The 21,215-nt window shown below is 47.8% G+C and overlaps 1 protein-coding gene across 1 annotated transcript in view; it reads left to right on the plus strand.

Moving 5' to 3' along the window:
* LOC147712245 (scavenger receptor cysteine-rich domain-containing protein DMBT1-like) overlaps positions 1–21,215 on the plus strand; it is a 283,837-nt gene that overhangs the window by 236,753 nt on the left and 25,869 nt on the right. Inside the window, exons 12-13 of the mRNA XM_086922978.1 lie at positions 4,040–4,357; positions 11,330–11,647. Coding sequence (XP_086779104.1) covers positions 4,040–4,357; positions 11,330–11,647 — 636 coding nt within the window. The remainder of the gene's footprint in view (positions 1–4,039; positions 4,358–11,329; positions 11,648–21,215) is intronic.

Genomic DNA, 21,215 nt, shown 5'->3' on the forward strand with positions numbered 1-21,215 from the left:
ATGCTAAGTTAGCATGTATCCGGACAAGTGCAACCACTTGTCAGGCCTGACTTTCCCCTTATATATACACAAGGGGAACCCCTGTGGTAGGTACGAGGTAACCACTGGGCAGGGTGCAGTTTAGGCAAAAGGCAGAACATAGTCTGTGTGTGTGTTATGTCCTGACAGTGAAAAACTCTCCATTTCATTTCTCACTGCTGAAAGGCCATTCTACCAATAGGACAGAATGGGGAGGCTAGGTGTTGTGCTTGTTAGCCTAGTTTCCTGTCAGTTTATAATGGAGAGGTGAAGTTTGGTATGTATGGACTCACAGCGTCACAATGTATCTTTCTGTGAAGGTGGTTTTGTCACTTTGGGCCAGATGTAGGAAGCCAAATAGTGACTGCAAACGCAGAAATTTGCATAATTTTAGCCATTGCGATCGCAATTTGGCTGTGAGCAATGTAGGTAAGATTAAACCTACTCGCAAAATAAGGAATCGCAAATATTGCGATTTCTTATTTTGTGATTGCATTTAAGGAATCGCATATTGCGATTCCTTAAATGCAATGTAAGTAGCACCAAAGAAAGTGCACTTTAGCCTTAAGGAATCGCTAATTACCACCAACTTCAAGTTGGTGGTAATTAGAGATTTCCTTTAAAAAGCACTTTTTTGCTTTTTTAAAAGTGCCATGTGGCGCACATTCATGCCCTTAGGGTATTTATGTGCGCCACATGTGCACACATGCACATTTCCGGGGTGCAACAGGGTGTCCTTTTGGAACTCTTGCACCCTTGAAATTGCGAGTGCCTCTTGTTTATTCGCAAATTGCGGGCGCAAATTCTATTCATTCCTATGGGCCTCTTGGCCCATGCCAATATATGGGATGGTATTCCTTGTTTTGCGAATCTCAATTCGCGATTCGTAATTAAGCAATATTAAGGAATCACAAATATTTTTGCGATTCCTACCTACATTCAATTTAGCGAGTGCTTAATAGTGATTCAGTAAAAATTGCTATTAAGGACTCGCTAAATTGAATTCACCAACATCTGGCCATGTTTGTTTAAAAAGCCACTCTTTTAGAAAGTGGCTGAGTTTGTGCTCTGAGCATTTGTGTGTGTCTCTGAAATGTGGATTGTCTGTTAGGAACTGAAAGGTGAGAGGAGGTGGGAGAGGTCTTGACTCAGGGAGAAGTTGAGATGGCACCAGGCTGCCCACATCTGGAGAGTAGGGGGAGGAGAAGACAAAGGAGGTAAAAAGGCCTGGGCTGGTGCAATAAACCAATTGACCCATCTCCTGCTGAGTGATTAAGGATCCAGACCCCCAGTATCAAAGGAAGAGAGGTGACACTGGGAGGGAGACACCCAGAACTGATTTAGGGAGGGGTCATGGACCCCTGAGCACATACAAACTTCAAAGACATTAAGGGGTAAAACTATGAGAGCTGAAACCCCTGAACGTTGGAATGAAACAGATATGGATTGAGACTGAAAAGGCTTGGACCCATTCTGTGGTCAAGAGGAACCTCCGCTAAAGAAGGAGCAACTGAAGAGAATGCTGTAAATAGACCAATCCTTGCTTCGTGATCTGGGGCTGGTCTGCAGTTAGCTGTTCTAACTAAGGAAGAGGGTGTTGGAACTGTGCTTGGAGGCGCTGGGTCCCCCTGCTTGAAGAAGACTGTGCTGTATGCTGTGTCTTGAAACCCCAAGGGCCCGAGTTGAGCTGGCTCCCTGTTTTTGAAACACAGGAATATAACATTTTTCAGAGAAGACTCTCAGATACGCCGTGGGTGCTTGTGTTCTGTCTAGCCTGAGAACTTCACAAGTTGTGCCCTGAGATCTTGGGCACCTGGAGTTTCAAGGGAAACTTGGAAGAGTGTTGTGGTTAAGCCAGGGCTTTAGGGAAGAGAGCCTGGATATCGTGTGCACGGGGTGATGGGGTGAGACTCAGATGCGCAAGAGTGCGTGTCGTGGTGCAGCCAGGGTGTTGGTAAAGAGCACCTGGACATCGTTTGCACTGGGAGAAGAGGAGAAGCTTGAATACGCAGGGTGCGTGTTGAGGTACAAGCAGAGTGTTGGTGCACAGTGCTGGATCGTCGTGAGTACCAAAGAAGAGGCGAGTATCGGATGCACGGTGTGCATGTTGAAGTGCAACCTGAAGGTGCTGGTGATGAGTGCCGGTTTCCGGTGTGCACCGAATTGAAGTAAAGTCTCCACAGTGCTGAGGGCGGGTCTTGGTGTGGACTGAGACCGCCGAAGTGAGGGCCAAGTCATAGGGGCCCTCGGAGTCAATCAGCAGTGGCCCAGACTGGCAGGCACAGAAGAACTGAGCCACCAGCCCGAGTCCTCCGCAACCCGTGATCGAGTTCTGAATCAAGGACCAAGTTGCTGATGTCGGGGAGGAGAGTAGGATCGTGCCCCCTCAGGTAACATGGATCAACACCTGGGGTGGGGTGCGGGCCCAGAGGGACACTCTCTCAGCCTCCCGCTTCAGTCTGACCCAGGATGGGGGAGTACTGGGGCCGGAGTTGGAAGCAGTACTTTTGTGTCATCATTTGATCCATTATGAGGGCACTGTTAAGGAAGCACGTAAAACTGTTGTATTACACTTTGCATAATTGCTGCTAACAAACTATCGAACTGTCGTATGACGCCTGGCCACATTTGTGCCTGACGAACTTTATGCTTGTTGCACTACGCACTACATTATTTTTCCCTTGCATATTACCTGATTGTAACGTGACGCATTGCATTATTTCTTTAGTGCACAGAATCTGAATATAACGTGGCACAGTGAATTATTTCTTTATTGCACTGTACAGGATTGTAGCATGACGCATTGCTTTGTTTCTTCCTGGTACAGGGCATGCTGAGTTTGATGCACATTGCATTATTCCTTAACGTGCAAGTGCATGACTGTGGCTCTACGCATGGCATTGTTTCTCTGTTGCTCAGTATAAGAGAATATCGCTATGCATTGCAGCATTGTCTCCTTTTGCAACGTGTGTGATTCTAGCAATACAACTTGCCTAACCTTTTGGGAAATGGTTAGAAATTAGCATAACTGTTGGTTAAGAAGCGGTGGTTGGGTTTAAAACCTGCCAAACCCACAAGAATTTTTTGTATCATGTGGTAGTAGTGTATAATTGCTTAGATTAAGATTATACTCATTTTTATCTATACTCATGTGGAGTCTATTTGTGATGACATCATGGGGTTACTGTGAGCAAGGTTGCACATACTGAACACTCGTGCCTTGGAGATAAGCCTGGCTGCTCATGCCAAGCTACTAAGGGGGTGAGCAGGGCTATCTCAGATGGTGTCCTTACTTAACATAAGGTTGAAGCAAGGGGTCAAGGACGCATGCCTCCAGCATTTGGTGGCAGCGGTAAGCGACAGGGACCTCCACTTCCAACACTAAGTTATGATAATGACTGGAGCACAGAATTCCAATGAAATTCTCCAGTTTTGGTGTGGGACTCACAATGTGCACCACTTTCCTCACACCCACCATGCACAAATCACCCATACCCAAGTGGCGCTGGAAAAAAAAGGTTTTCAAGCAAGAGATAATTATGGCAGCCGTTGTGAGTTTTGTCTGTGTTTCGTGCATTACACACTATAGCTGGTCAAGTTCTGTGGTTTTCCACGTATGACTGAAAACCTAATTCAGTTTTAAACTTTTTTTTCAGTGATATATATGTATGTAAACACACATATTTACTTCTGAGTGTGTGTTTGTGTGCACATTCTTCACAATTCTAGGTGATGGAGGCCATGTCTGCTCCTTCTCAGAAACATTTCTAGAGGTACCATTGTCATTTTGACTATACTGTTTATTTTGTACTTTACGGAGAGATATTTACCATGTGCTTGCCGTTCTTCCAACGGCTGCAGCAAGTGAATACCTGACTGTGTTTCTACTTTTCGTACCTAAACATTTAAGTTCTCAAATGTTCAATGTGTGGTACACATTTGTTTATCCCTCAATAGTCAGTAGTTGTTTTGTCCTGAGGTTAAGGTCTTAAAAGTTGCATTTTCTTTCTATTTGTTTCAGCTCATTTCCCAATTCGACTTGTAAATGGCACAAACAGATGTGAGGGTCGTGTTGAGGCCTTTTATGGATCCCAATGGGGGACAGTATGTGATGACAATTGGGGCCTTGAAGATGCCAACGTGGTGTGCAGAGAACTGGATTGTGGATCAGCAGTCTCTGCTCCAGGCTCCGCCTTCTATGGTCAGGGCAACGGGCCTATCTTCCTAGATGATGTCAACTGTCTGGGGTCCGAATATGCGCTGTGGAAGTGTCCGCACAACGGGATTGATGTGCACAACTGTGCCCACAGTGAGGATGCCAGCGTCGTATGCTCAAGAGGTGAGTGCAACTCCCACTTTAAAGAGCAGCATCAGTCTGAAATTTGGAAGCATTTGGACCACCTTTGTATTTTCAAGCATGAAACTAATAAGTTATTTATTTGTTCTGAAACGTCACATTTTCATTAGTTGTACCAACTTGCAAGTAATTCCTTTACACATATTTTCAGTATTAAGAGCTCCTTGGGTTATTTAACTAAAGGTTTGATTCTAAAATGTTCAGAACTCTTGCGTTTGTATTTCTACACCATGCAGCATGGATACCATGTGCATCAGTACGTTAGTAATCAGTTGAATGATGTTGCTGTGAACAGTGAGATAGGAAATATCTGTGCAGTCTGTGCTTGTGGGTTTTTTTCTGCGCGCCCTATTTGAGGTTGTATTTGTAAATAGATTAGAGATTTGTTCAAATATGAAACTGAACTCAGGTGTATGGAAGCGAATGAGAACTACTCAGCTACTTCATGGTTCAGACATCCCGGTGCTCTGAGTACATACATTTGTCGAAGTAGTTGATTTTCATCATCAGTTAGAAAAGTCGACTCAAAAGTTAGATGGTTGGTGGCTTATCTGGACAAGGCTCCGCTGGTCATGTGTGCTGTTTCCTTCCTATTTCCCTAGAGACACATTTTTTGCCACTGCTGCTGTAGATTAGATACCGTTGTCATCCTTTTTTCATTAGATACAGTGCTTTAAATGGGCTGGTACTCACCGGTACTGAGTACCGGCACTTCTGAATTTTCTGGCCCTCAGTACCAGCACTTTTCTTAGGTCAGAGAGAGTACCGGTACCCTCACCGAGAGCACAGCAGTCTACGGTTAAGTATGTCCTCCAGCTCATGGGCAGACGCCGCTCTGCTTCGGAGGAGCTTGCAAGTCATTGAGCCCCTCAGGGGCCTTTTGCAGAGTCAGCAGTGCTCACTTGAATGGGCCCAAACTGCAGGGGTTTGAGAGGGATTGCCTTGCGTCATGCTGTGATCAACAGGACAGGGTCTAGACAGACCCTGCCCTGTTGATCAAGTGCGAAAGGGCTATTAGCCTTAAAGTGTTAAGCCCCCGCCTCCTTCCTCCATTAGGCTGTGAAATGGGATGGGGCTGCCAGTCAGTACTCCTGTCCCCTTTAGGGAAATACACTGGCCGTACCAAAGTGAGGGGCAGTGCCACACAATCCTCAACCTTCCCCAAAGCTTTTTTTTTTCTTCATCTTTTTGTTCAGCACAGACGCTGCTTTCCTTTGTGTGCCCCTCCAACACTAATCACTGCCTTTGCATGACAACATGACTGACCTGGGTTATGGCTCCATGGGAGTAAACATGGGCGTCCGCAGAAATTTTTCCAGGGGGGGGCAAACCTGGCAAATGAAGGGACGTGGCTAATGTTAATCAATAGGGGCGGGGCTAAAATGGCAGACAACCAGGATCGGGTAATGCTCAGGCCAAGCTGAGGATAAAAAGTGGTGAATTCTGCATTTGAAACTGGATAACAATTAGAATACACAACTCATGAAGCTTGTAGGTCTAATCAGTTAAGTCGGAACCCGGTAGTTGCAGAAAACCAAGCCAAAAGAAATAGCTAACACATGAGTTGAAAACCATCTAGACCTGTAAAAAGTCCTATCAGCCCACCCATTTGGCGGAGCATCGTCATTTAGGACCACCAAGGACACAGTCTGTGTACCATAGCCCAGATAGAACGGCTGGCAAAACACTCGACTAATGTCCGGGTAGATGGATGATGTGTTTCCAAAGCATGTGATGCTGATAATGTGCAGTGGAAACAAAATCAATAAATGTAATGAATTAAAATGACTATATAGACACAAACAATTATTTATTAGGATCCGTCTGGACGTCAATATAAAAACAATCTAACAGTGTGACAGTATCACTGTTAATATGCAATAGATGCTTACGGTCAACATGTTTCTTCCCTAGTGGTGTGAGATCACCGGCATTCATCAGGACCATTCCTATCTCGATGCTACATCTATGTGTCCTCAGAGCAGGGCGGTGCCTTCTACACCCTCATGCTCCTTCTACCCACTGTCACCGGGTAGACGGGTTTCTTTCTGCAGCTCCTGACCTGCCTGTGCTTCTTGCGGTGTCCGGCAGTGACAAGAGACCCTTTCCTGCCTCCCCCAGACTGACAGGGCCATCCTTCTGGGACAGCCCCAAATGCAGACCTGCACTTAAGGCACCCACCCCATAAAGGGGTGATGCCCCCTGACCTCGGTGGAACTGTGCTGCAACCAAAGGCAGGAGACATAATCAAAGAGCACGTATGCGGTGCATGTCATGCCTCACTCAGTGTGACATGCCACATGCTGGACTGCACACAGTGTGTGAAACCAATGTAGGCTCAGAGTGGTGATTTTTAATCTGTGTTCCTTTTTGAGTTTTGCACTTTTGGGGGGGGCTCTAGCTCGGTTTTGTGAAGCGCCTGGACATCAACTGGTGCACTATGTTCGACTCGTAAACAGTCAAAGTTTCTGCCTTGTTTGGGACCTGCCTGTAACCCAGTGCTGAACCAACCTCAGCAGCTCCCCCTTAATTCCCAACAATCACAGCTGTGCCAGGGCACTCCACTAAAAACTGATGCGGCACCTGAGTCAGTTTTGACTTGCGGCACCTCTACTGTGCTCTGCAGAGAGGCCAAAGTTTGAATGAGAATGAAACTCACACTGCTTTCACACTTTGGAGAGCTCAATTCTGCCACCAGAACCCCTTCCACCATCTGAGCTCCTCGAACCTTTACAAGCAACTCAGCTCGTGTTATGCGCTGCATCTAGGTAAGGTAAATACTCTTAGGAAACAGGCCTGCATGTACTACACCAGGTGAGGTCAAACTAGTAAAATGTACATAAGACTGCATCGCTGGCTTGTATAACATTTAGGGTTCTTGTACACTCTGTTGAAAAACTGTTCTCTTCTGGGCCCGTCCCACATCAACCTCTGGCCTCAGTCTTCAAACCCCGTGGGCTACTTGAAACCCCCCCGAGAGGCCACCTCAAAGGCATTGATGCCACTGGGGCTGATAAATGCCCAATAAACCATAACGACTGGGGCAACACAACTGCTTTATTCCACCTCGACCCCTATCCCCCACATTTCTAAAGGTTGCTCAGGCCCAAGCACGTGATCAGTTCGGAGAGGGCAAAGGACTCTCACATTCTGTGCGCGAGTGGGCCGAGCCAGCTGGGTGGAATACACACCTTTCTATGGCTACAAACAATGGTTTGTATGAGGTGTTCCTGGCAGCTGGGTTTACTACAGACGAGGCACTGGGGGTAAAATACACTGCCTAACAGCTGGGCGGCCTCAGTGCTGGGCGGCCTCAGTACTGGCCCATCTCCCAATCCGACCCTGGCTGCTTCCAAGGCCAATGACTCCTTGGTCTGTGCACCTGAAACAAACTGAATAATTGCCCCATTAACTGAAGCTGCTGAACAGAAAAATGGAGAGCACCGCAATTTCCTGACAATGAAATATAAACATATCCGTACACCATCACATTTTTCAGCTAATCACATCTCTGCCAAGAAAAATACTGACTTAGAAATTCTTTTTTTCAGCAATGTGAAAATTACCGTTGGGGGAGGAACTGATGCAGTGGTTTAAAAACTGGAGTTCAGTTTAGAACAGTGAAACGCTTTAGTATGTACCTTCTGTCAACTGGATCAATAAATCCTAGTGCAAGGCATAGAACGTGCAAGGCTGGGCCAGCGTCTACATGGATGCCGGTGGACAGTTAGTTTGCGCTTTAAAAACAGCCAGGCAGCAGGACTGAGAACGGCAGAACGCGTGACTGCGGAGCGGGTAACATGGTGAAATAGCAGGTCCGGGAGCAGTTGGTGCTTGAATTAAGTCGCGGGGGCAGGACTAAGCCGTGTGTGAGCCCCCTCACGCCCCTCTTTTATCCCATAGAGGTTCACTCCACTCAAGGAGAAAGGATAGCAAAATGCAGACCATCAAAGCACATTATTTGAAGAAATGAACACAGAATTAGAAATTATTTTTGGTGATGAGGAACACGAAAGAACCTTATATTTGATGCGTAAAACAGCTTGAATCATTTTTGCACGATGTTGTTGCTTCTGTGGTAGTAAATGGTTTAAAGTATTGTAACTCCAATACATATACCAGAAATGATTCTACATTCGTGTAGGCAGGATGAAAGAACAATTTCTGACATATACACAACATTTACCGATGAAAAACTTTTTTAACTCCAACATAGTTTAATGAAGTATTTATAGTCCATTAAAACATTCTAATTCGCTGTTAGTTTTACAAATGCCTTTCTCCCGAATGCACCGTGTTGCTGGCAATCCTGTGTGCTGAGAAAGTGAAACCCGTCTTGTGACGCACCTTATGTGATGCTGATGAACACATTGTGTGGTGTGAAGAGCTTCATGTGGGTAAGAGCGGCCTGCGTGGTGCAGTGTTTCATGTGCTGCAGAGTAGCCTGTGTGGTGCAGGGTTCCGTGTAGTGCAGAGCGCCTGTGTGGTGTAATGCTCCATGTAGTGCAAAGTGGCCTGAGCAGCGCGCGTGATATGAAGAATGGGGCAGGTCCGTGAGTGATAGCTGCTAGAGACCACGGGTCAGATTATCACCTCGTGTAGTGGAACAATTGGCAGATCGGGCCATAAGTGATGTTAGGAAACATGGGCGGGCTCAAAACCACGTGTAAGCGCGGCGCGCGTGGTGGGGCTAAGGTAGGAGCTGAAGGCTGATCAGAGGAAGGTTAGCGCGCAGGCATGACCTGTGAGGCATCGGTAGTTAATGGGTCCTGGGCGGCGGCTCAAGCAGACTTAAGGGGGCCTGTGATCTGCGGGGCGGGGGAAAGGTCGTGATTCGTGAACCCCCACTACCGCCTTCGTCTTAATATTATATACACAAATGACACAAACCATTCATTTTTGATGAGAAACAGATTTCTCTCTTACTTGCAGACCTTCGCTAAATGCTACTCTGAACAGGCAGCAGCCATGCGTTTTCACAAATTCCTGCTCGGCGCCGGGCTGCTCCTAAATGACGGTGTCACCGGGCCGGCCCTGGAAACAAACACCACTGTGTGCGTGGTGGGGGCCCGCCTGTGTGTGACCTTACGCGCGGGCGCGCCCGGCGCGGTACTTTGCAGCGTAGGATAGGTGGCACTCTCCGGCGTCATGATGTCATAGGCATTTTGGTGCTGCTGCTGGCCTAACAATGAAGAGGCCTGCTCTCTCACAAAATAAAAAGTTCCGAAGTTCGGTTCCAATATATTTGTTTCTTGAAAATAAATGCCACACTGACTCACCAGATTCAGGGGGAGGCAAGTGCCCCCTCTTGCCCCCCCCTGCGGACGCCCATGGGAGTAAAGTTAGCCCTTCCCAGTGCTTAATTTGTACCTGTGGTTTTCGGCGCTCAGCACAGGCACTCTTCTTCCAGGGCGGGCACTATGGCTGTCTTTTATGCAGGCAGCTGTGGTGCAGATAATTTTTAAAAGAGGAATGCACGCAGTATGTTTCTGTATTTCCCTAAATAATCTTTCGAGCTGCTTAAACATTCACCCTTTTCATCAAAAGGCCTGCATCCTGCCCGAGCCTCTAATTGGGGATAATTATTGCTAGGGCCTGGCTCCCCAGCTAAGCCGGCAGTAGGGCGGAGCCCACAGTTCTTATCACCCCTCCGACACTGCCTGTGTCATGAGTGCTACAGAAATGTACGTAGTGGCTGAGGGTAGGTAGGCGAATAAATATTACTGTACCTTCTTTTCTCAGTTACGAATAGTGCCTTAATTTTGGACTCTTGTTTCCTTTGCTGTCTTGGGCAGTGGTGACCTGCCATTGCATATATCTAATTCCTGGGACAGCCTCGTGGGCACTTTGTTGCCGGAGCAGAGTTGGATGGGGCCGCTGGGTCCCATTTAAAGCACTGATTATATATGTTCATTTTTTGTTTTAATATGTGGCTTCAATCCAGGGAGCCCTTAACGTGTTAGAAATGGTGATATCGGACGGTTGAGGAGAGCTTCTTTGCTTAGTAAGAAACTGGAGAGCGATTTGAGGAGTGATAGACATTTACTAATTGAGGTTAGATGTGGTTGTCTGTTTTATCGCTGGTTTTAGGAAGAGAAACGCTTTCAGCATTTTACTAAAGGTTAGATGATCATTGGTGGTGTAGATGTCTTTCATTGGAGTGCTCCACAGGTGGCCCGTCTTCAAAAATAACATGCATCCTCTTATGAACGTTCTGCTGGACGGGAGAAGGTCCAAAGCAATGCAGAGAAAACATTTGGGAAATATACTGTGGTGTATTCGGCAAAATGGTTTACAGGAATGCTGGTGGTCATACATGGAATGTATTGTGCATGTCCACACACCACACTTCATGACAACTCCAAGCCTCAGATGAGGGCTTCACGGGGTTTAGAGCGCCTATGGTCTTAGAAGCACGGTCTGCCTGTATGGATGTCGTTAAGCTGCAATATCCTCCTACGGTTCTTAGAAGAAATACATATCATGTAGCTGCCCCCATTGGTCTTACTTATTACCCCAAATCAAGGTCTTTGCTATACACAGTTAAACATGGAAGAAACCCGAGAGGGCATATGAGGAGCATAAACTGGGTTGAAATTACATACATTCAAATTGAAATAAAAGCCACTTTTACACGGCTACATTTGGTAAACCACATGAAAATGAAATGATTGTGGTCTTGTAAATGGCTGCATCTTTAGTCTGGGGTGTAGCCTCCTCACTGTGGCTATACTACATTATTTGCATTTTATTGATGTTTGCCAGTGCCCACATTTCTCCAATGTGCTCAAGAAGAGAATACACCACTGTGTTGCCCAATTAGTACCTTAACTTGGAAGCATTCCAAAGGTACAATAAAGTTCAGTGGGTAGCACTTAAATACTTGCTTCCTGTGACAGTATTTGCAGAGGTGAATGAATACATAAAGGTGTGTTTGTTTTTTACTTCTTTCAGTTCAGTTCCCCGTTCGGCTTGTGAACGGCCCAAACAGATGTGAGGGTCGTGTTGAGGTCTATTACGGCTCCTCTTGGGGGACGGTATGTGATGACGGCTGGGGTCTTGAAGATGCAGATGCAGTATGCAGAGAACTGGGCTGTGGAAGAGCAGTGTCCGCTCCAGGGACCGCCTCCTATGGTCCGGGCACCGGGCCCATCCTCCTTGACGATGTGAATTGCAGCGGGTATGAGTACGCGTTGTGGACGTGTCCTCACCGTGGGATGGCTGTGCATAACTGTGCCCACGGCGAGGATGCCAGCGCAGTCTGCTCAAGAGGTAAGTGTATCTCTCATTTAGAAAAGCAGCTCCAGCTTCTAATTTAGAAGCATATGAAGCTTTTTGTGCTTTCAAGAATTTTTGGAATAGGTTAGCACCTGAAATATGAAACTATTAAATTAACAGTGTTGCTGAAACATAATGATAAGGAATGGGTGGCAGTGCGTCCACATGAAAAATGTAACATTTTTGCAACGATTGACTGTCTTAACTGAAATACGGTTTGACATGATCTGAGTGAAATCATCGTGACATATGCCCCCGCCCCCGTACTAACGTCTTGCAAGATAATGGATGTTGCTTTTTCACTGCATGCAATCGCAGCACGTATCCAGTTTCACTGTTTCCACAAGACCATTTCTACTCAAATCAGCCTCCAACAAATAAAAATGACACAAAAAATGTATGCATAAAAAACCCAAAATATATGCAAAATACAAGAAACCCAATATTCAGGATTTACACACGATTGTGTCCATAAAAAGCCCTATATGTATGTGTGATAAAGGGCAGCTTCATACCCTGCTCTGATTGCACCAAGCAAGAGAAGCAAGCGAGCCCAATCCTCCCTAGAAGAGCTCCCATGTCTCTTTCATCCAAGTATCTATCCATTCATCAAGTAGTTTTCAAGTTTATTTTATTTGATTCGGAACTTCGAAGAGATCCACAAAAGATAACACAATGAATACAACATACAAAACCATTTTTACAGAAAAAAGAACAAAGCACATTACAAAGTTAAAATTTCTGTAAAAAAGGCCAATACGGGTTACAAGAATCAGTAATGCATACTATGCTAAAAGAAGAAGCCCCTCAATAAATATCTAAAAAGCATTTAAAAAAGTTAAAAACATTAAAACAAAACATCTCATTAGGAGGGTTATTTAAAGCATGTACAAAAGCATTAGCAGTGAGAATACTCAATTTCAAGCAAATATGGCGTAGCCATTTGCGACGGAAAGGGAGCAGGGGAGGACATATAAATATGACGTGACTCAGATCTTGTTTGGGGCAGTTGCAAAAGTTGCAAGCTGCGGAAGTACCATACCACTTGGACAGAAGTATATTTAAAGGCAGGAGATCTTGTCTTAACAGAAACCAGAATCGTCGGACACCATGCGATAAATTCCAGGATATGTAGGGTTGCCTATATTTGATTACACAAGATGAGACAAATGGAGTGACTCCCTTCCTAGTTACAATATACTCCCTATCTAATCTGAAACTAAGTGTCCATGAGGCCCGTTTCAAAACTAGTTTTAATTGGCCCTGGGAGAGGGAGAAAAGGGAGGTCTCATCTAATTTCAGAAGTGTCACTGCCCTTCTGAAATTTTTTACAAGAAGGTAGAATTCATTGAAAGACCCCAATAATTCGTCTTTCATTAAGCGTCTTAGTGTCCCCGCTTCCCCCTTCGCCAAACAGGCAACTCAGTGCACCAACCCCGCTAGGCCCTGGGCCCAACTACTACGAGCTCCAAACTCCAGTCTAAAAGCTGCAGCTGTACATGAATTATTGGTAGAGGTTAGATTCCGAAAAATCTTCCCCTCTGCCAACTGCAAAAATCCCCATTGCCCCAAATCCACTATTTCAAGTCCATATAGCAAAGTGGACGGGATCTTGGCACGAAATACTACTAACAGGAAGGAAAAGTGGCGCCTCCCTGTGGCTGAATAAAGGGCTTGTAAACTTTTCCCTTGGGCCACTGCTTTCCGCATGTTGTTATCAATATGGGGTTTCTCACTGGAGTTATTAGTTATTACTTTCCCCAAGAAAACATAGCTATTCACAACTTCCAACTTAAGTTCCCCAACTGTCCATCCAAATTTCACAGATTTAGATTTTTTATTGCCAGCGATACACATTATTTTGCTTTTAGAAATATTTATTTTGAGAAAGTGAGTTTCAGCGAATAAATGCAGGCGTTAAATCCAACAATAAAATATCATCGGCGTAGAGTAAACTAGAAATCCCGACACCTCCCAGCATGGGCGCTATTCCTTCGCAGGCAGCCAGAGTCATAGGGAGATTCGAGATATATAAAGAAAAAAGAATAGGGGCTAACAAACAACCCTGCTTGAGGCCATTAACAGAGTAAATGACCCTAGATAGCCCTCTTTCTCCCCCCAAAAGGACCTTACACCAAGTATCTGTGTGAAGGGCGCGCACCAGCTCTAACAAAATAAGAGGCATACCCAGCGCAGACAGCTTCCTCCATAACAGCGGACGATCTACCTTATCAAACGCTGTTGAGAAATCAATGAACGCTGCGTACACTTTACCGCCGTGGACCCTCACATATTTGTCTGTAATAATCTGTAACGCCGTAAGATTATCAAGAGTACCATGACTCTTACGAAAACCTGTCTGTTCAAGGGGCAATATATTACTATAAGCTACCCACTCATTTATTGAGTATAGTAGGCATTTGGAAAAGACCTTACCAATTGCATCAAGAAGGGCAATTAGGCGATAGTTTTGAGGAACATTCCTATCGCCCTTCTTGAACAGCGGCACCAAAATGCTACCCTTCCAAGATGGCAGAACTGTTTTGCTCATAAAGCAGTACCTAAATATCGGAAACAAAATCTTGCTCCAAGAGCTGGGATCCTGCTTCAGAACCAAAACAGGTAGCTCATCTGGGCCCATTGCACCAGAAGAGCGCAATTCTATTATAGCCCGTTCGATAACCCTCTCAGAGGGAGGATCTATAAGGGAACTATCTTCTTTACAATCCTCATAGGCATATAAACAGCCATTGCTCGCGTAAAGGTTAGAAATAAAACTAGTCCAAACGACTTCAGCAATGGGAATTGGAGAAGGAAAAGACCTTGTTCCGCAGCCCTCACTAATTAAGGACCAGAACAACCTTGCTTGCCCGCGCACTGCGGCCTCACGCAAGCTGACCCATATTGTGTCCTCTTTATCCTTTTTTATTTTCATTTTGACCCTATACCTCCTTCTTCTCAGAAGGGTTATTTTATTGTTTCTATCGAGGGATCTGCAAAGATATTGTTCCCTAACTAGTTTATTTATTTCCCTATTGAGACACAAAATAGAGCTAGGAATTATTTTCTTCCTTTTTTGTCGAGAGGGTTTTCTAGCAACAGACGTTACCACCTTCAAAAAATCTTCAAAGAGGGGTATAGACGAGCTGTCCTCCCTTTATAAAGCATTTAATTTATTCTCTATAATAGGTTCTAGGCCCATAATTTCCGTGGAATTCCAAAAACAACGTCCAGTATTGTTAGCAAAATTAACAAAGTCACCGCTAGGAGTCCAGGAGTCAGTGATAGGCGGATTTATCAACACTGATACCGATAACACATTATGATCACTCAGTGTAGTCTGCAAAATTGATTGGTCGTTTAGAATATAAAAACTATTCATATCTATAGCCACATAATCCAAGATAGACCCACCATGAATGGATCTATGGGTACAATGAGCTGGAAAATCAGAGGAAAATCTTCCGTTTACTATAATCCCCTCCATCTCAACAAGTTCATTTAAAAACTGTTTCCCTCTCTTATTTGTTTTAATCTTATCCGGGAAAACAGCCCGGGGGATATGGAGAGATTCCTCTTTCAATTTGTTTCGAAAAAGTTCCAAACTTAGGTTTGAGACATGACAATTAAAATCTCCCACTAGTATTACATGGGGAGCAGGAGTTTTATCCATAATTTTCTTTGTATAGTCAAAAACCTGTTTTAGAATAATATCGAAACAAGCTTCCGGGGAATATAGGAGTTAATAATTACTAGGGGTTTCAAGTTCTCCACATTGTCCGCACTAAACAATGTTACTGATTGAAACAGCTTACTTGAATCCAGGTGGTGAGAAAAATTCCACCTTATCTGATTGGAAAGTAAGCAAGCAATACCACCCTTAGCATGGCCTCTCTTTGATGGGAGGCTCCCCCTTGTAGGCAAAAGTAATCCTTTACTACTGGCATTTTATCTACACACCATGTTTCTTGTAAACAAATTACAGGGGCCTTCAATGAAGAAAGATACTGCAGTTTCTCCGGGACATTTTTGAAGCCAGCAGCGTTCCATTTTTTTTTTTTAAATTTGTTTTTATTGCAGAATTAGAAACCATTGCATACAATAAATCAACCAGCTCACTCATGGTGTCTCCCCGCATGGTTCAGCCATTCAGCCCGTATCCCGGGGGCCGGGCGGCATAATGTTCTAGATTGCCAGTAAGACATCACAGTGCGCATCCCTGAGGGACAATGGTCGAAAACCTTTCATGTATCTGCATTTTACCCCACCAACCCTGAACTCAACCCCAACACCGTCCAGCACAAGCTAGCAGCCCAGTCTCATGGTGATACTGCAATCCCGCCCCCCAGACCCTGCGGGGTCCTGTCGCGACAGAGCCATGTGCCTCCACCCCTGCGCCGCTATCTGTCCCTGCTCCACACCCTTAGAGACGGTCACAGCCCAGAAGTGCCTCCGTCCCCAACCTGGGTCCCGGTGTCTAACCCTTCTCCCAACAGCCCTAGAACAACACCCGCGCCCTCCCCCCCAGCAACCGCTAATGATGTGTGCCGTGTCCCTAGCTCCGGTATGGGTCCCGCTACAGATCTACATATATACCTCCATACTCGTAAGCCTCGCAGTGTCCTCATGCCTCAACCATTCAATCCTCATCGTCCACCAGGGAGTCACGCAGAGCTTGCACTATCAATTCCCACGCCGGTGCTGATTACAGGCTCTTTTCGTTATCAAGCTTTACTGCTTGTCTCATACGGAGCACACTCTCGCATTCAGACCACCTCAGCAATTCGTTCGTCCACCTCCTCACGGATGGCCCCTCCCTGGACTTCCAGTGCCAGGTGATCTCCCTTTGCGCTAATATCAGCCCCAGGTCAATAAATTTGCTGGTCACCTTAGTGTTTTTTGTATGTGGGAACCAGAGCAACAAGCACGCCGCCATATCAAACTCCACTTCCCTGTCGGTCACTGCATTGAGGAGTCCCCCAACCTCCTCCCAGTAGTCCTCCAGTTTCGGGCAGCCCCATAACAGGTGATCCAAATCTGCCTCCAACGCCATGCACCTCGGACACCGCGCCTCCTGAACCTGAAAGTATCGTTTGATTTTCTCCGGCGTCAAATAGGCCCTATGCAAAACATAAAAGTGCACCTGCTGAAAGCGCGCATTCCTCGTGCCCTTCCATGTGCGCTTAAGGATATGACCCCACACCGTGTCCGGAATGGGCCTGCCTATACTCACCTCCCATTTCGCTTTCAGGCCCAGGAGCAGTTCCAACCCCTCATGCAACATCCTATTATGAAGGCAGGTCACCGCTTTAAAGGTGCCGGCGGCCATCACTACATACTGGCAAGCCATAGTTGTGCCCGGTTCAATGAGCCCCTCTCTCCAATGCTTTTGCATGGCCGCCACCACAGCCGCATGCAAGAGGAAGCTCCCCTCCGGCAGCCCAAACTGTTCTTGTAGCGTGCGGAAGGGTACCAGCGTACCATCAACGTACAAGTCCCCCACCACTTGCAGTCCCAGCTCCTCCCACTCCGACAATGGAGACCAGTCGCCCCCATGCTGCAGTGCAGTCAGCATGCCTATCGGTATCTCCGGGGCATACCGCCGGGCCGCCTTCGCCCTCCTCAGACTCCTCTGCCAGCACAACCTGAGCGTCCGCTCCTCCATAGTAAGACTTCGCAAGTCCAATTTCTGCTGCATAATGATATAGGCCAAGACTTGGCGCTGTATCCCCTGCTCTCGATCACGTTCCAGTCCCCTATACACCCTAGCCACATGCTGTGTGAGAACCTGAAGCTGCGCTGCCAAATAATACAACTCAAAGTCCGGGACGGCCATCCCCCCCTCAAGCTTAGGACGGAGCAACGTATTAAGTGCCACTCTGCGGCGGCCACGCCCCCAAAGGAAGTCAATGACCATCGTCCGCAGATCCCTGAAGACCCTCTGGGGAATCCAAACGGGCAACGTGCGAAAATAGTACAAGAGCCGCGGAAGCGCCACCACCTTCAGCAGCGCCACTCTACCCAACACTGATAGGGGGAGGGACGCCCAGAAAGACATGCAACCCCTCAGGGCCCGTACGCACCGCCCAATATTGCCCTCTAATAAGTCCGCGACCTCGTGGTAAATACGGACTCCCAGATAAGTAAAGCAAGATGGCTCCCATACCACCCCTATATCACGGGCGGGGCAGGGGGTGGTCGCTCTAAGCGGGAAAACACACGTCTTCGTCCAATTGACCCTGAGGCCCGATAGCCGGCCAAACTCAGACAGCATCTTCACCGCTCCCTCCAGAGCCCGGTCCGTATCCTCCATATACAGTAGTAAATCGCCCGCGTACAATGATATGTAGTGCAACTGGCCACCTCTCTCAATCCCTGCGTACATGTCTCCCGACCTGGCTCATACCGCTAGTGGCTCCATCGCCAGTGCAAACAGAAGGGGGAAAGGGAGCACCCCTGTCTCGTCCCCCTACCAACAGGATAAGCCGCTGACACCAGATTGCCCAGTCGTACTCGCGCCGTCGCCGAGGAATATAACACCTTTGTCCATTTGCGGAACCCTTCACCTATGCCGAACCTCACTAGGACTTCATCCAAATAAACCCATTCTAAACTATCAAAAGCCTTCTCAATGTCCACAGATAGCACCGCCTGGGTACCGTCCGTTTCCACCGTGCCGTCCAGTATCCCTATCAGACGGCGAATATTCAACGCCGTATTCCTCGTTGGGATAAACCCCGCTTGGTCCCTGTGCACCAGGCTGGTCATGTGTGGGGCCAACCTGGTGGCTAAGATCCGACTTAGTATCTTATAGTCCACCGTCAGCATGGACTTGGACCTATAAGATCGCACATCAGTCGCTTCCTTGCCGGGCTTTAGCAACGGCACTATCAATGCCTCCCTCAGCGATCCGGGCAGTTTCCCTAACTTGTGAGCCTCCTCATAAACCACCAGTAGTCTGGGCGCCAGGCTATCAGCATACTTCTGGTAAAATTCTATGGGCAGACCGTCCACCCCTGGTGTCTTATTCCTTGCCATGTGTTTAATGGCTGCCCGAATCTCGGCCAGCGTGACAGGACCTCCCAGGTCCTTCGCATCGTCGTCATCAAGCCCCGGCAGCTGCACTGACTCCATATATTCCGCTATTTCGCATGCCCCCACTCCTAATTGACTCTCGTACAACTCAGCATAGTAGGCCCTAAAGCACTCCAGTACCGCCGTTTGGGAGTAGACCGTCTCCCCCAGATCATTTTTGATGCTCAAGACCGGGCAACCTCTGAGTTCAGGATTAGCGAGTCTAGCCAGTAACGTGCCCACCTTATCCCTCTCATCATGAGCTCTTATGGCATATTGTCTATAGTCATAGCTCCGCAACCGTTCCGTTGCGGTGGCCACCACCTCTTTAGCTTCTAGCAGCCGGGTCTGTAGATCCGGCCGGTTCGGCCTACGCCGCTCCAAGTCCCTCAATTTCTCTTCAGCACTGGCAAGCGCACTCAACACCAACGTTCGAGCATTCGAGAACCTCCCCAAGCATACACCTCTCACCACCACTTTCATAGCGTCCCATTCAGTGGACCTACAAGAAGCTGTCCCCTCATTCTCGCCAAAATACTGATCTATGCCCCGCTGGACTGCGTCACTGAACACCGAGTCCTGGTGTCGGGCCGGAGCCGCCATGTTGGAATCGCGGAGCGCGCCCTCTGCCATTGGATATGCATCAGCAAAGGATTATGATCCGATACGGTCCTGGCCAGATACTCCGTATGGGAGACCAATGGGGCTAAGGATCCGCTGCACAGTACCGAATCAATCCTCACATGCAAGGCGTGGAGGGCTGAAAAAAAGGAATAGTCCCTACTATCCCGGTGCTGTTCCCACCACACATCCACTAATCCCCATCTGTCCTGCCAATCCTTCCTGTGTGCGGCTAACTTACGTACAGGGGAATCAACGAGTGGTGGGTGGGATCTATCTAAGGCCACATCTGTGATCGAATTAAAGTCCCCCCCCAGTATCAGAGGCCCCGCTAAGAAAGAGGCCAAGGAGCCAGACAGACCATCAAAGAAGCGGGCCTGATCCACATTGGGAGCGTAAATGCAGCTGAACACCACATCCCGGCCATACAACCTCCCCTCCACTGCCACATATCTGCCCTCAGGATCCACCAAGTGATTCAGCGCCTGGAACGGTATCTCCGCCCGCACCCATATCAGTACCCCTCTAGCAAACGCGGAGTAAGCAGTGCCAAAGACCTGACCCCGCCACCTCTTCTGTAGTGCTATGCATTCCTGTTTCGTGAGATGAGTCTCCTGCAGCATGGCAACCTGAACCCCCTGCCTCCCCAAATAAGCGTGCACTTTGCGGCGTTTGACCATAGTTCGCAGTCCTCGGACATTCCACGTTAGGCATTTCAAGTTAGGTAACGTCCCCATACCAGCTTCGAGCAATCCAGTTCAGGTATAGCCGTTCCATGCCCACATCACAGCGGTTGCCCCCCCCCCCCAAACAAGTCAAAAGAAAAACACCCCAAACCCCACTCCCCAGGACAGAGCCTACAAACCCAGTGTGAGCCCCGATCCAAACCTCAAACAACACACACATCCGACTAGCCTGTGGTCGCCACCACAGAAGGCCTTAAGGGCCCTGAGGGAGTGAGTTACCGCCGACCCCGGCCAGGCGGAGCCCGCACCCCGCGCATTCCATCCCGCCAACTGATGCTGCACCCCACCAGGCGACCCTCCCAGCGCCAACAGGATGCCACCCTACCAGACACAGTGTCCCAAGTCCCATAGAAGAATCAGCCATGAAAAATCTCATCAGACGTTTGGGGGGTGACCACCGGCCCCTTTAAGCTCTCCGCCTCCGAAAAGTCCTCTCCAGTCCTGCCACCGTCTTCTCCAGAATCCGTTGCCGCCAAGTCACTCTCCCGCTGTGACCTCGTAAGGGCCGCCGTCGCTGCCAGCGCCCCTCTCTTGTCCGCAGCCATTTGGGCCTCTCGTTTCTCTCGTTGAAGCTTGGTGCGGGAGCGAATCCTCTGAGATTTCCGGACCTTGGGCGGGTTAGGCTTCGCACGTTGACTCTTGTTATTCCTGTCCGTACCAGCTCGGTATGATTCCAGCCACAGCCACACTTCATCCAGAGTTTGGAAAAAATGAGTGGTCCCATCCAGGATTATCCGCAGTTTGGCCGGGAAGAGCAAGGAATATTGGATGCCTTCCTCCCGCAGCTCCTTTTTCACCACCAAGAAGGATGCCCTATTCTTCTGGACCGCCTGAGTATAGTCCGGGAAGATCGTGACCCGGCTGTTCTCCACCTCATACGGGCCCGAGGCCCGAGCTTTCTGGATGAGGAGGTCCCGATCTTTGTAATGAAGAAGCTTCACCACCATCAGTCTGGGGGGGCGGCCAAGCGCTGGCGGGCGAGCAGGCACCCTGTGCGCCCGCTCCAACGTAAAGAAGGGAGTAATACCCTCCGGTGCCATCACTGTCCTGAACCAGTCCTCCATGTAGGCCACCGCATCCTCCCCCTCAATTCTTTCCGGCAGGCCGACGACCCGTACGTT

This window comes from Lissotriton vulgaris, chromosome 5 (genome assembly GCF_964263255.1).
Source record: "Lissotriton vulgaris chromosome 5, aLisVul1.2, whole genome shotgun sequence".
Classification (NCBI taxonomy): Eukaryota; Metazoa; Chordata; class Amphibia; order Caudata; family Salamandridae; genus Lissotriton; species Lissotriton vulgaris.